Source organism: Ochlerotatus camptorhynchus, unplaced genomic scaffold (genome assembly GCF_037179485.1).
Source record: "Ochlerotatus camptorhynchus isolate MF236.1 unplaced genomic scaffold, CSIRO-AGI_Acam_v1.1 ptg000277l, whole genome shotgun sequence".
NCBI classification, from domain to species: domain Eukaryota; kingdom Metazoa; phylum Arthropoda; class Insecta; order Diptera; family Culicidae; genus Ochlerotatus; species Ochlerotatus camptorhynchus.
The window spans coordinates 1,936,271-1,952,804 of NW_027040766.1; the positions used below are offsets into that span (position 1 = coordinate 1,936,271).

The 16,534-nt window shown below is 38.2% G+C and overlaps 1 protein-coding gene across 1 annotated transcript in view; it reads right to left on the reverse strand.

The window, feature by feature from the left end:
• Positions 1-1,480: 1,480 nt before the first annotated feature.
• Positions 1,481-16,534, reverse strand: part of LOC135706330 (uncharacterized) — a 216,890-nt gene continuing 201,836 nt past the window's right edge. The window contains exons 3-5 of the mRNA XM_065227945.1: positions 2,631-3,233; positions 2,442-2,566; positions 1,481-2,384 (exon numbers count right to left, since the gene is read on the reverse strand). Coding sequence (XP_065084017.1) covers positions 1,994-2,384; positions 2,442-2,566; positions 2,631-3,233 — 1,119 coding nt within the window. The 3' untranslated portion in view covers positions 1,481-1,993. The remainder of the gene's footprint in view (positions 2,385-2,441; positions 2,567-2,630; positions 3,234-16,534) is intronic.

Sequence of the window (16,534 nt, forward strand, 5' to 3'; positions counted from 1 at the left end):
AGAAGCCAATTGTCACCTCTTCCTCTTAGCGGGAAATATTTAGCTAAGCCATGAACCCGCCTGCAAAAGTTATGAGTTGGTTCCTGTCTGATCTATTATGGACAAATTATTTTTATCTAGATCAATAAATCCTATGGTTTTGACAGCTCGGATCACTGCACATTTAAATCAACCGTTTACGATTTTCGGGCATAAGTAAGAATTAACTGTTATGTCGGTTTGTCGGTGATCTAGCCCCCTTAAGTACTTATCCCCTAGGTAAGAATGTCAAGATCACAGGTATGAGAATGAAACTACAATGTGTCTGATTCTACACATTGTAGTTTCATTCTTATACTTTTCAAGCTATGTTTGTTGTTAACGTTAGGTAATTTCTTGCTATAAAGGAGCTGAATTAATGCTGTGAATTCAGTTACAGGCAGAAGTTAGAAAATGTATGTGAGTAGCTAACGGGTTTATACGTTATTCAGCTTGTCTGTCAACAGCAGCTAATTAATGCTTATACCACATCTATAGGCATGTTACCCTTCAACTTACAACCTATAGCTGCGATTCAAAGATTATTATTATTATTTAGCTTTATTAAGGAGGCTTTCAGCCTTGGGCTGGTTCGCCTCCAAAATTCAAAGATGTTAAAGAGAGTAAATTACTCATTTCATGATGACATTGCTCATTTGATTGAGCCATTATCTTTGTTCTTTTTCAGAAATATGTTTAACCTTTGGCTGGTTTGTTTCTTACAGATTGCGGCATAGATGTAAAGAGAATTTTTGATAGATCGGAAAATGTTAAAAATGCGCTATTTCACATTCAGCTTAACAGCTGAATAACGGCTGAGTAAAAGCGTCAACGCTGGAATAAGAACTGTCCTATGAATGGGAGCAAAAATAGTTCCCATATGTCCTTGAAGTGTTTGAAACTCAGCTCGAGGCTGTACAAATGAAAATAAAAATGCGTTTATATGTACAGAAAACGTTACTTGAGTCAATTCCGCTCAATCTTTGAATTATTTTCATGATACTGTATAATAGAAAATCTCTCCGAGAGTTTGGGAAACTTTCGTGATCTCAAACTTCAAAACATTATCTAAATTCATTGGAGCATTTGTCAAAATTCATGAATTAACAATAATTTTGAAAATTCTGGAAATTAACATAGTTGCAGACTAGATATTCTATCTTCCCTCTGATATAGGTAAACCATAATGCATATTGCTGAGCCACAAATTCCCATTTTCATTGCTATGAAAAAACTCACTGATCGATCACATTCGTCAACAAATTCACGGGAAAATAAATTTTTGAGCAACCTAATTTTGAAATCGATTTTTTTTTCAAACTACTGCTTGATGCAAACTGTTTTCAAATTTTCAAATATATCTCTTATTGACATAACCAAGATTCTTTTTCTATAAACTAACGTTCTACCAAAGGTCTCCTAGAATGTGAAGAATATTTCATGGAAATTTTGAAAATTGGGATAAAAGTATTTGAAAAAATCTACTTTACTGTTAAAAATGTCAGAGGTTTCTGGATTCCATGCTTTTTCTAGAGAACAATGTTTCCTATCGGTGATTGAATTGTCGGAAGATATTAAGTCCTGGGAAATGTTGGGCATTTCATCAGCAACTCAATCATGGTGCAGTCGTACACATTCGACGCATCTCTAAAATCATTTCCGAAACGTTGTTGGTTGCGATGGTGCTATTGGGATTAAAATGATGCAGATTTCATTTCCGACTTGCACGATTGACTTGGGTTTCTTCTCTTGTTTTCTTCGATTCGTTATACGCTACGTCATAAGAAAGAACGTGTTCACTTGTTTCGGTTCATCGTCTTCGCGGTGTACACTTTCACAAACACTAGTTTTCGAGGTTAAAGAGCTTCCTGACGCCCGACGCTAGGGTCCTGTTGGCCACGTGGTGATAGGAGGCGATCGTCGCCGATGCGGTAGTCGCCTGTATCGTGACTTCGGTCGGGGCCAGGAGCAAACCTCACGTCCGTACGTACTTGTACACCACTAGAAACACCAGAAAGCTAACCATCACTAGAACACAGGCGGTGACCACTTTGGCGAACGTGTTCAGGCCGGACTCGTTCGGATTGAGCGGTCGAGACGAGCTTTCCTCGGTTGAGGTACGCCGTTTTGCGGCTAGGCCGCGGGCGAGTGCCGGGAAGGCAAGCGACTGGGTAAAGGTGAGCTTGTGCAGCGACTCGCTGAGCGAGTAAGGTCCCACCGAACCACGGGCTGCGGCTCGAAGCAAAGCGTACTCCAGATCCAGGGCGTCAAACAGCGATAGGCGAGCGGTCACCGTCGATGCCCGCCGTTGATCTAGTTCAAGGTGGTCTTTATCTCGCTCCGGGCGAAGCCAAGGGTCTGAGGATCTACGGGGGATTGCGAATTGTGGGTTAGAATTGGTTTTCATTTGTGGTAAGAATTACCTTTGGGGATTCTGTCCAAGGGTCACGACTGCCACCGACGTCAGGGATGAGGTCGTGCTGGAACTTGCCGTGCAGAGGTGATTCCCTGCAACGCCATTGAATTCCGTATTGTCTTCTAGGGATGACTGTAATGGGAAAAGAATGGAATCGATTTCCGAAATCATGTTCAACAAACTGTCGAGGTCTCACTTGGTCGGGTGACGTCAGCTGGCGCAAGGCTAGTATCCTCGCGTGATCCGGATGTAGCAGTGACGTCGACGGACGCCGGTTGCGATCCATCGACGGCGTTGGTGACCCCGCCGTGGGCGATGCACTTGGTGATATTGCATTGGACACTACCAGGGGATGACAGGGCATGGCAATCGGAGACGGGGATGCTTGAACGGAGTCGATTCCGGAGTCTCCTGCTTGCAGTTGGTCAACGAAGAGGGAATTCCGTCGCAAATCGCCACTGCTACTGCTGCTGGAGGCCACAGCATGCTGCAGCGAAGTTTGAAGCAGTCTGCCAACGCAGGCAGCGCCCTGGTCATCGACTGCCAGTGGGAAAACGAAACTCTGCCCATCGGCTTCTCCCCGGGGCGAATCCTGACTGGGCCAAACCTGCAGCAGCGGCAGCGAGCATGTTGGCGGATTCCTAGGTGGACTGTTGATGCTATTTGTTTGCTGCTGGAAGGCCTTTCGTCCGAGTTTTGTAGGACTTTCGCAGCCGCCGGAGTCCTCTGACGATGTGGGTGGCTTGGTGGTGGTACGCCAGAACTTTTTCAACCGCAGCTCGCGTCGTTTTTCTTGTTGCTGTAGGAGAGGGGGAAGTCAGAAAGAGAATAGAGCAGATGGTTACAAAGGCGGGTAAATATTTTATATACGTGTCTGGCAGGTTTAAAATTTGCTGGGATGATCTTGAACTTTTCCGGGGACAACGGGTAAATGTAATTTTAAGTCTCTTCCTTGGAGCAGAGGTATATAGTATTTTATGCCGCATATTTCATTTGCCGTGCTGCGTTCGGCGGAATGTAACAGCATGTGGCATTGCACACTAGTCACATATTTTTGGTGCCGGAAGGCTGCTTGTTAAGAGTAAATTACTGCGCGCTTTTTGAGAAGCCTTGAGTTTTAAATTATGATTGCGTATGATTGTTTGCCTACCAACAACGCCCAAGGATGTCGCGAAATTTTCCAACGCGAAAATTTCCTCGACCAGACTGAGAATTGGACCTTTGGTTTGGTACGTATCGCTTTTAATGATTAAAACGAATTGGAAAAGCTGTTCAATTGGCCTGAATAGTATATTCAAGTCAAAATCTAGATTTTACCATGTAAAATTAGAAGATACTGGGAAGCTCAGATGATCGGTTGGACACGTGTGTGTGAAATTTTTTGAAAAATCTACAGCAACCAGTGGGATTTGAAGCCACAAATCTGATTTAGTACACGGGCAACTTACCAATTATGTATACTAGGTGCACGGAATATTTGGCTAATGACGTGTAGGCAATCAACAGAACTCTATTGGCTGAAAGTCACACTTCCTGGCGCGGCTTGTTCAGTTCAATGTGAGTACGGCGGTTTTTTCAATTTTCTCACTCACGTGCGAGTTGAGAGGTTTGGATTTCATTTAGTTTCAAAATCTCCTCTTTCAAATGGTGAAGATTTCGGGAAAGCCGATTTTTTTTGGTTTTAATGTTATTATAATCCACTGTATTAAAAAAATTAAATGCATGCACGTGTTGCCCAGGAACAGTCTGGGGGAATCGTCAATTTATCGTGCAACAATTGCCAGAATTCGAGATTGCGTTTTAATGGTATGTGCGTGCGTGTGTTTGCATTTTGATTTTCGCAGGCTTTCCGGTAAACGATCACTGTATATTTAATATGCCGGCATATGCGGTGGATTTTTTTTTCTTTCTGTTGTTATGCATCGAAATGGAATACGTGACCGCAGATCACGTGAACATGTGTATACATAATTCGTATTTTGGGGTAACCCTCTTCGGCTAAATGTGATTTCCTTAATTTGCTCCACCCAGCGCTTTTTGTGGATTCGGAAATGTACACGATTTCAATTTTATATTCATTGGCGTGTCACAGGTCCGAAATTTTCCAAAACTATTTCCCGATCAATCCTTTAAATTTGTCGAACCTCTTAACGGAATCCCTTTATGAAGAGCTTTGAGTGGGTTGGTTTATTTCCTTTAAATTCCGTTATTATTGCTTATCTTTTGACAGATACGCGTATTTCGTCTACTACTTGCAGACTTCATCAGTGCCAAGTACTCAACACCGATATACGCGTATTTGTCAAAAGATAAGCAATTATAACGGAATTTAAAGGAAATAAACCAACCCTCTCAAAGCTATTTCCCGATCTTATATTAAGAAAATGTTTGTTGGATCTCGGATTAAGAATTATATAATATCACAGGCTTTAGGTAATGCACTTAACTAATTTCCTGGGCCTAAAATAAAATTTAGGAATGCTGAACCAATGGAATTCTTTTGATGATAAGGATAACATCAAAATTCAAGACAAGATCCAAGAATTCAAAATTTTCTGTACATAGCGATCTACGACTACGATACGAAGGTCGAAGGTTAAAAGGTTGATATGAACAAACAGTCAAAAGAGGAATGGTCACTTAGACAAAACGGTCACCAATAAAAGCTGATATTAAAGTAACTTTCAGTCCGCATCGTGCTCTCTTGCCGTGCGGATCTATTTGCTTTTTGCTTAAGGAAGTGTTACTGCTACCTAAAGCTACAACAAATTTAAACAGCACTTTTCAGTGCTCAACCTGTAAAAGTTTTCTACCTTGTTCAACTCTTATTCCTCTTCGATCCTTGTTTGGACCCTACCCGAGGTAATCCTTCTTGGATATCGATTTGGAAAATTCCTCTTCGATCCTTCAGATTCTTATAGTAATCTGCTTGGAAGTCGATTTGGATAAAAATTTACTGCCGCCATGGCGCCTAAACGCAAAAGAAAGGGGCAAACTCTTGACCCCCCTTCTGATGAAATTAATTTGAGTAATCAATTTGATTTGCTCACGGATGATGAGAATGATCCATCATCCAAGAAAAATTCTAGTAAACTTTCACGGCTTAATGCCAAGAAGGAAAAGATTCCCCCTATTGTGATAACCACTTCCGATTTCCATGCTCTTCGCATGGAACTTTTGAATTTCGTGAAAGTTAAGTTTTCACTACAAATTGGACGTCGGGGTGAATGCCGTGTATTGGCTGAAACCTTTGACGGATTTAAATGTCTTCTCAAGTATCTTACTGAGAAGAAGCACATTTTTTTTTACTTACGACACCAAAACTGAACGTGTGTTCAAGGTTGTCATGAAAGGACTGCCCAGTGGTGAATCCCTGGATCAGATCAAAGATGAACTGGCAAAATTACTTGGAGTTGTGCCACTCCAAGTAATCAAAATGAAAATGAAATCCCGTCCTGGCGATTCGCGCAACGGGATTTCTAATGATTTTTATTTAGTTCACTTCAAGTCTAGTGAACTAAACAACCTTAAGGCCTTAGAAAAAGCTAGCCTTATGCTCCATGTCCGAGTGAAGTGGGAACACTTCAGGAAGACTGGAGGAAATTTCCAAAACCTTACCCAGTGTCGTAAGTGCCAGGGATGGGGTCACGGAACTAAAAATTGCTACATGCCAGCTAAATGCATGAATTGTGGTGATTCCTCTCACGCAAAGGACGACTGTCCTGTGAAGGAAGATCCTAAGAAATTTAAATGTTCAAATTGTGGTGAAAACCACGAATTCAATTTTTGGGAATGTAAGACTCGCAAAGCGATCCTACAATCTCGTTCTAAACGAGAGGTAGGAAACGCTCCACGTTTCCGACCAGGTACAAATTCCTCTGCTGTTAACAACGGTCAGCGAGGAACAAATTCTACATTCGTACCCGTAGGTACAAATATCAGCCCTGCTTCAAGTGTTTCATCTGTACCTACTCCCCTCGCTGCTAACAATGTTCAACGAGTTAATGGAGCTACCTATGCTGCTATTGCAGCGGGTAGAAATCTAAATACTAACCAGCGTTCCAACGGAAATTTTGACAATTTTGACTTAGGAAGCATTAGTGCCCCTAAAATGGAATTTTTACAGAAATCATTAATTGACATGATTTCTGATATGCTTAAATCTAACTTCATGTTTGATGCTATTCAAACTGGAGTAAAATTTTCTAATAATATTGTCATGACTTTAAAATTCAGTAATGGATTTTAAAGCATTAAACATTTTAAATTGCAATGCCGAATCTCTTAAAGATAATGAAGACGAGCTATTTAACTTTTTGAGAGTTCATAACGTGCATATTGCCGTTATAACTGAAACGTTCCTTAAACCTGACCATAAGGTTAAGAAGGACTCAAATTATTTAATTTATAGAAATGATCGTCTTGATGGACCCTGTGGTGGCGTTGCCATCATTGTTCATAGACGAATCAAACATAATTTTTTTTCTTCATTTGAAACCAAAATTTTTGAAACTTTGGGAGTTTCTGTTGAAACAAAATTTGGACAACTTACGTTTATAGCTGCCTATTTGCCATTCCAATGCGTAGGCCAGCAAAAGAATTTTCTCAAGGGTGACCTCCAGAAACTTACCCGTCATAGGTCTAAATTCTTCATTATTGGTGATTTTAATGCAAAACACCGCTCTTGGAATAATGCTCAAAGCAATTCCAATGGTAATATTCTGTTTGATGATTGTTCTGCAGGTTATTACACTATTCAATATCCAAATATCTGCAAGAAATCCCTCAACTATTGATTTGGTCTTAACTGATTCATGTCAACTTTGTAGCCAATTGGTTACCCATGCTGATTTCGGTTCTGATCACCTTCCAGTAACTTTTGAAATATCCCAAGAAATAATTTGTAATCCCAACAGCTCTATTTTTAATTACCATAGAGCTGGGAGCAATATGGAACATTTATGGATTATAACTTCGATCCAAACATTCCTTTGCAAACCAAAGATGAAATTAATTATGCTCTAGAATCTCTGACTACTTCTATAGTTGCAGCAAGAGCTGCCTCAGTACCAAAATGCGAGGTTAAATTCGATTCAATTATAATAGACGACGATCTTCAGCTCTTGATCCCTCTTAAAAATGTCCGTAGGAGACAATATCAAAGAACACGTGATCCTGCCATGAAAGTTATCTGGCGGGATTTACAAAAACAAATTAAAAAACGATTCCTTGCCCTGAGGAACAAAACTTTTGAAAATAATGTTTCTAAATTAGACCCGAGTTCCAAACCCTTTTGGAAACTCACAAAAATTTTGAAAAAACCTCAAAAGCCAATTCCAGCGCTTAAAGAAGGTGGTAAAATTTTGATCACAAATTTGGAAAAAAAGCTCAGAAACTTGCTAAGCAATTTGAGAGTTCCCATAATTTCAGTTTGGGTCTTACTAGTCCTATTGAGAATCAGGTTGCTCGGGATTTTCTGAATATTTTCTCTCGAGAAAATATTTTTGATGATTCCTGGGGGACTGATTTGGACGAAGTAAGGTCTATAACTAAAAAGTTTCAAAATATGAAAGCTCCAGGTGATGATGGAATTTTCTACATAGTAAACTTTTTGAAAAGATAATTTTGAATAGAATGATGCTTCACATCAATACGAACTCAATTTTTGCAGATGAGCAGTTTGGATTTCGCCATGGGCATTCAACTACTCATCAACTCTTAAGAGTTACCAATTTAATTCGTTCAAACAAATCTGAAGGCCACTCAACTGGAGTTGCTCTTCTAGACACAGAAAAAGCATTCGACAGTGTTTGGCATGAAGGTTTGATTGCTAAATTGAAAAAGTTTAATTTTCCACTTTATATTATGAAATTAGTTCAAAATTATTTAACTGACAGAACTCTGCAGGTAAATTATCAAAATTCCAAATCTAATAGATTACCTGTTAGAGCAGGAGTTCCTCAGGGTAGCATTCTTGGGCCTATATTGTATAACATTTTCACTTCGGACCTACCTGATTTGCCTCAGGGTTGCCACAAATCTTTGTTCGCTGATGACACAGGCATTTCCGCTAAAGGAAGAAGTCTTCGTGTAATTTGCAGCAGACTGCAGAAAAGTTTAGATATTTTCTCTTCCTATTTACAAAAATGGAAGATTTCTCCCAACGCTTCCAAAACTCAACTTATAATATTTCCACATAAGCCTAGAGCTTCCTTTTTGAAACCTAGTAGTAGTCACATAGTCACTATGAACGGAGTTCCAATTTCCTGGTCAAACCAAGTGAAATATCTTGGATTAGTACTTGACCAAAAATTAACTTTTAAAGACCACATTGAGGGCATTCAAGCCAAATGTAACAAATATATAAAATGATTGTATCCTCTTATAAACAGAAAATCCAAACTTTGCCTGACGAATAAACTTCTAATATTTAAACAAGTTTTTAGACCGGCCATGCTTTACGCTGTGCCAATATGGTCTAGTTGTTGCACTACCAGGAAAAAAGCACTTCAAAGGATTCAGAACAAAGTACTGAAGATGATTTTGAAGTTGCCTCCCTGGTACAGTACTACCGAAGTACATAGAATTTCGAATGTTGAGACTTTAGCACAAATGTCCAACAAAATAATTAATAATTTCCGGCAAAAATCGTTGCAATCCTCAATTGCAACGATTAATTCCCTTTATACTTAGATAAGATTTAGTTTTAGTTTTTAGTTTTAAGATATCAATTGTTATACTGACATGCAGGTTTAAAAAAACTTTTTTAAATACTGAATTGCCAAGACAGGAACAATGTAAAAACACTTAGATATATATCATAACAATTAAGGCTGGTAAGTTATTGTTTTAACTGGAGCACCTAGGTTAAAAATGAAATGTAATTTATTTTGAATTTGGAACAAATAAAGAGTTAAAAAAAAAAGTAACTTTGGATTACCCATAGCCACTGTGAAAGTTTTCATATTTTTCTGATTATATTTTGTATAATTTGCTTAAATATTTCTATCCTCCTACCCTCTTCTAAAGATCATTCACTAGCTAATAAATTATCACATTAAAGCTTCATGTTTGCATTTCCAACCAACTCTGAAAATCGCTAACTTCGCGTATGAAGTAACATAAAACACTTTGAATGTAACAACTCAAGGCGGGAGTAGCCGTCAACAATGCTGATGATGGTACAGCACGCAACAACCACCCTACTGCTTTCTCTCTGAGATGACCTCGTTGGTTATGACGAGAGGAGCAACACAATAGTTGGGTAAAAAAGAATTGCATTATAACACACCATCAACTGGAAATGCTCTCGCAAACGTGGGGCTTTAGGTAGTGATGAAACGTCGCTAGAACTATTCCACAGCCGCAGTTAGTTATGAGCAGAAGGAGGACGCACATCTTTTGCCTGTAGACTTGAAGGCATACTACATCGTACGGAAATGATGCAAAAGATGTGCATCTGACTTCAAAAACTGTCGCTCATTTTCAAACTTCTATTCAATTTTCATACTGCCGTACTCTAACGGAACTATCCACCTACCCTCTTCTAAAGATCATTCACTAGCTAATAAATTATCACATTAAAACTTCATGTTAGCATTTCCAACCAACTCTATTTCTATCCTTGTTATATTACTATATGACTTTGTTTCTACTGTTGATGTTTTAGCTTCTCCGCGTTGTCGTGGACATTTTCTCAGTCATGGTAAATCTAGTAAGTCATTTAATTGGAATTCCTAGGAGAACTTAAAAGGTCCGTTATTCATAGAAATTTTTCATAAGAGATGTGCATTGACTCCGTGCAACTGTATGGACGTGGTTCATTGCCACAAACAATGTCCCAATCGTGGTTGATCTGGTAAAATGATCTATGATCTGAACTCCAAGCTCCAAACTCGGATCGTAACCATACTTAGTAGACTGATGCAAAATTTGAAATTTTCGCTCCACGCGGCTAAGGACATTGTCTCAGGTATTGTTGAACAAGTAGAATTTAGGATCTGAACGTTAAGACAAAGATGCTTATAGGCTAAATACATCTTCTTGAACGTGTTTTGTTGCTAAATACATTGTCTTAAGTAGTCGGAGTAGAAGTAGATCATTTAATCAGAACTCGAAGATTATTTGGAGAGCTTAGGACATCTTAAAAAAAGGATTATAAATTATAATATAGATTCAATGAAAATTCTTGTATTAATATCGTTAATAAGGATATCGTGCAAGTCCTGGTTAATCAAGTAGATTACATAACATGAGCTCTTCAGCGATCTCTAGAACATAAAATAGGTAAAGTTCAAAGAAACTTATCATGGGTCAATTGGTTGTAGTATTCAATGAATTTCATAGCGCCTCCAACAAACTTCAGAACATGCGGAGCTAGCAGCTATACCATACGCGTAAGAGCAAATTGTCTCACTTCTTCTTGATCATTACTTCATTTACCTAAGCCTAAGCTCACTGGAGGCTATTCGTTCAATGAGACCGATGAAGCACTCGTCGTATTTCCTGTTTGGAATACGATCTACCCTGAGTGCTTTAACTATAGGTTGATAGGTTGATCATCTCTCTTTACCAATCTAACCCGTTGGAGCGGGATGGTGAGGGGTATCCCCCCGCCACCACTGGCAAAAGTCGTACCTTCCTCAAAGTTGCTCGCTTTCTACTCTCTATATACAATTTTCACACTACCGTACTCTAACGGAACCATCAACTCTATACTTTCATCTCCTCCATGTATCGTATAAAACTACTATCTGTAATTTGACGCTTAGCATTTTGTTGATTTTGAATTTTGTTTTTTTTTTTTTTAAATAGATGGACCAATATTGATATTGTTACTTGAATACAGGCATATGAACTTCTGTGAAATTTTTTTCACGCAGACATTTGAAAGACATTTCTTGTTTTGTGAAGATTTGTTTAGAGGTATTGAAATTGAAAAAGACTTCAGAAGGCTTTTTGAATTTCTAGCAGACAAGTGTATATTTTTTGCTATGTAAATGAATACTGACTTAAAATTTTAAACTTCTTTTTGATGTTGATTATGATTAATGTAAATAATGTCCTGAAAAAAATATCTACACTTTACTACAATATTTGATTAGCTGGAGAACTTTTGAATACTTCCTGATCAATCTGCATTCGTATATTTGAGAGACGTCATTTGTATTTTCCAACATTTGGAAATCTTGGATAAATATCCCGAGAACTAAAATAATCTGGAGATCTTTTGAACATTTCCTGCTGTTTAGCAAGGATGTCTAAAAAAATATCCTGTAACTTATGCAACGTTCCCTGAACATCTACAAAACTCCTAGGGGCAAGACAACTGTACTCAGAGTTAAAATATTTGCTGTGAGTAAATTTGAGTTACTTATATTTACTCAAAAACAAACAAAGTAGTCTAATATTTTTCTTCAAATAATGTTCAAACAATCCCCGTCTGACAGAATGTTCTGATTTCAAGATTTAGTTTTCATTCATTGAAAGATCCAAGTTAGATGGCTCTTGTCCAGGCCAGGGCATGTTTAGGTGTGCTTTCTAGGATGGGCTAAAGTGTAATGTCTTTGAAGTTTTTGGTGATGAGGTGGTGTTAGCAACAATCAATACGAAACTAACGATTTTAAATTGGCTCACTACTTGACTAGCCTATTGGTCCCAAGCAAATCGATTAACGTACCCCATTCTAGTATAAATTCCAGTACTACACTATGTTTGTTTTGATTCGCTATGAAAGTTCGACAGATAAAATGAGGGGTTCGTGGATTTTCCAATGTTTCGAGGGGTGAATCGATTAGCTTGGGACCGAAGATAGTACCAAAGCTGAGCCAAAAAGTTGAGCTCGTTTCTTCGGGACCTTCTGGTCTTAGAGTTACCTCTGTGGTGTTAGTGTTTCCATATCCCAGCCATTTATTAAAGCTGAAGACTCTTCCCGGGAATCGGGAAAAATTTTCGGTAGTTATTTATTAAAACTTGAACTTCGTCTGGATTTCACCGGAAGATTTCTTCCAATATCCCCTTGAAGATTTCAAAACTTGCCCTGGAAGAATCTTCCACCTTCTCCCGCAAATTTCGTCCATTGTTCAACGGAAGTTTCATCATCTTTTCATTCCAACAATATCAGATTACAATCAGAAGTCTTACCGCTGGAAGTGGAAACTATTTCCAATTTCATCCGGACTTCCAACGGAAAACTTTTCTGAATTATTCTGAAAGTTTCATCCGGCTGCCTAAATTTGCATGGAAATCTCTTCTAACTTCGCCCGGCAGTTTCTCACAGATTGTGTCAGAAGCGTCTACTGGTTTCGTTTGAAAGATTCTTCGCCAGGAAGCTTTCCTGGCTTCGCACTAAAGATTCGTCAAACTTTCTCCGGAAAATTCTATCAATTTTCCCCAAAAGTTGTGTGGTCGTTTTTGATATAAAATATGTTTAACATGGTTTTCGTACAAAAAAAAACTGCTTCTCGGGAAGTCAAACTAGTTTTATGGGAATAGGGAAATGATAATTCTGGTAAAATTGTGTGATTTCAAAACTAAGCAAGTAAGAATTTGGCCAAATGTTTTCAGAAGTTTAATTTAGCTCATGAAAATACTCAATCTCACAAAATCGGTCAAAGAGGTTTCATTTCATACATGCCTGAAATGAGGAAACTCATAATTAATAATAATTATTAATAATTATGGTCTTTCGTGACAAGCAACATTTTATTTACCAGCATTCATTAAGGAAGAGGGATATAATTCTCTGAGAATATTTTGCTGGAAAATGTCAGAGTTAGGGTCAACTCTCTCCAGAAGCGTTCGTTGTTTTCCCTGATACTCCTGCAAAAAGACATCAATAGACAAGAGTTGAAAAAGCTTCAACAGGAACAGGTTGAATTTTCATCGTCTGGTGTTGTTGTGTTGATCGATATTTAGCACAAAAGGAGCATTGTTGAATGCAGTCTTTATTTAACTGTTCATCTCAGGTCAAAATAGGTTAATTCTGGCCAACTTCATAGTTGATTCTATTCTGAAACTTATATGAAGTTTGTCAATGAGCGATCGTTGAAGGGATGTAGGAACCACCACATACCATTTCTTTATACTGGGATTGTCCAGAATCTACCTTTGGATTGAATGGATTATTTGGAATAACCCCTGGACAGTCATGAATTCCCCTCAATATTGAGTGAAATTCTTCCTGTGATTTTCCGGAATCCTCCCTGGGATAGTTCATATTCCTTCTTTGGATTTTCCTAAGTTACCTTTGATATTGTTGGGAAGCCGAACTGTGATTGTCTGAAATTCCCCCTAGGCTTGTTCGGAATATCTACTGAGACTGTCATAAATCCCCTTTGCGATTGACTGGAACCCTCCTAGAGATTGTACAAAATCCCAATGTAATAGAACGTCATCGGCATGGCAGTAAAGCTCTGACTGTTCCGTAAGGTCACCATAAAAATCTTCCATCGATTTTGAGGGGGCAGCGTGTAGTTCCTTTCATACACGTGCAATTGCCCTTTCATTGCTGAAAGATCTTCCCAGTAAAGCATTGCAAGCGCACCGTTTAAAATGTTGTTGTTTTGCTTTGCTTGACAGTATCGGTTGCTATGTGTATTTTATGTAGAGCAACACGAGTTACTTAGAGTTACTCAAAATTAACTCCGATTTTACTCATGATCAAAAGCTGTCTTGCTCCAAGCAAAACTCCCTTTAGTTTTACCCAATTTCCTCAAATTCTACGAAATTCTCTGAATTTACTCCAAATTCCATATTTTTTTTCCAATCGCTCTTAACTCTACAAAGATATCTGAAAATCTTTGAATCTCTGGAAAGACCTTCGTCATCTACAAATTTTCCTGAACATATGGAAAGTTCCTTTAAATTTAACGAAGTTCCCAAAACTTCGTTCTCCCAAGTAACATTACAAGTTTTATCAAGGTTTTAAAACATTCTACAAGTGTAAATCATGGTCTACAGAAACCTTGATAAAACCAGAATTGCTACTTGGGCTGACAAACTGCTACGAAGTTCCCTAAACTGAAGATGTCTGATATTTTTAGAAGATTGTTGAACTATTTTTAGACGTCCAACAAAATTCTCTAAACATTTAAAAATTCCCTGCACTTATATGAAGTTTTACGAAGCTCCTCAAAATGCTATGAAATTCGCAAAACTTCTATAAAGTTTGCTGCACTTCTAATTCTAATTACCTGAACTATTCCAATTCCATTAGGCTTCAAAAAATGCTCTGAAATTGTATGGAGGTCACCGGACTATAGTGAGGTTCCTTGAAATTATATAATGTTCCCTTAACTTCTACGAAGATCCTCAAGCTTAAATAAAGTTCCAACTTCTACTTAGTTTTCTAAACTTTTCCAAAGTTTCTTGAGATTCTGCGAATTTTTGTGAAGCTCTTTGAAATTCCCAGAATTTCTTCAATGTTTTCAGAATTCCCACGATGTTCCCTGAACTTCTAAGAAGTCCTTGATTTATTACGAAGTTGCCTAAAGTTAAAGAAAAATCCCTGAACTCTTGATCAATTTGTAGAGCCGGTAGATGTCTTATTAGGCTACCGATTAAATAAATAAATTATACAATTGATCGAAGTGGTTTATTCTAGTTTAGAACATTAAGAAAAGTAGTCAACACAAAGGACATCGATGTTTGTGATCCAATTTAATTATTCACTGTTAAAAAGTAACTTCGAATCTGCTTGACAAAATATCAATGTTTTAAAATAAATCTAAAATTCTGAGGGGGGCTGGCCCTCTTGGAACCCTCATCAGCTACGCCAATGACTCCTCTTACGTTGACTCTCACCAAAATTTCTTCAGATTTTAAATCTTTAAGCCATATTCGGGAGCTATGCATCAATTTGCGTGTTTTATGTTGTTTTGGCGCTGTGAAGCACATTTCAAGGCAACGCGTTGCAACGATGGAAGAGCTCCCAAAATCTCACTATAACGCGTAATTTTATTTTCTTGACGAAATGTCTCGAAATTTTTCAAATGGGTTGTTTAAGGGCATAGAGGTGAAGGCATATTCTTAATCTCCATTAGTGTCAACCATAAACTAGAAAATCAGCTCAATTGGTTGACAGCTGAGAAATAGCGGTGCATGGACGGTACCGCTCACCGCATATATGGAGGGGTTACTGTACTAGATACGACGACCGTTGTGATATATTGAAATTGATTGGATATAAGGAACATCGAGTTGCTATTGTCACACTGCTAACTTGACATGTACTCTAATGAATTGTTTATGAAATTCTAAAAAAATGTTCTGGGGCATTTCATGTCACTATGACTAGTCAGCATGATCTCTAATGAACTGTCTATTTTCTACTGCATCCAGAGAGTTGGGTATTCCCTGGGATTTTCAGAACCTGTTTTGGGCCGATGGGTGGAATTTGTTTTCAGATTTTGTACTCACCAAATATCGTGTTGTTGGATTTAAGAAAAATTAAAATATTTGGGACTTAGAAAATATTGTAACTACACCTTTTACATCTTATTAAAATTATCAGGGGTTTGCTTTTAAACGTATTTATTAATAAAAAAGCAGAAAAAAAAAATCCAAACTACGCCAATGCTGATTTAAGGAAAAACTTATGTAGAATATTTTCGTAAAATTAATAACCCGGTGTCTGACGCAGTAAGCCGATAAATTAATCAACAAAGAAGGAAGGAACAGTTTTGCACCAAGACATCCACTGCCTATACCTACTGGTGCAATAGCCATCCAGATTAATTCAAGGAAACGACACAACATCTATCATCTTGAGACGGTGCTAGCTTCCGGATTGGGGCGATATATCGCCTTATGTTAAATGCAAAGTACCTATGAGAATGTACCCATCGTGTGCACTGCTTCGTTTTCCACCGGAATGATAAAATATGAATGAATTCAGAATGGAAGGGTAGGGGAGCAGTACATGTGGGGCAAGATAAGTATCAGGATTTTCTGGCTATGCTGGAGTGTTGCATTTTTTAGTTTTCCGCAGCCTCCGGAGCATTTGATAAATGTATGCAGCTTACCACGCCGCAGGGAGCGGAAAAAGCTTCTACCAGGGGTGTTTTGTAGAATGGAAGAAAAAAAAAATACACCAAATGA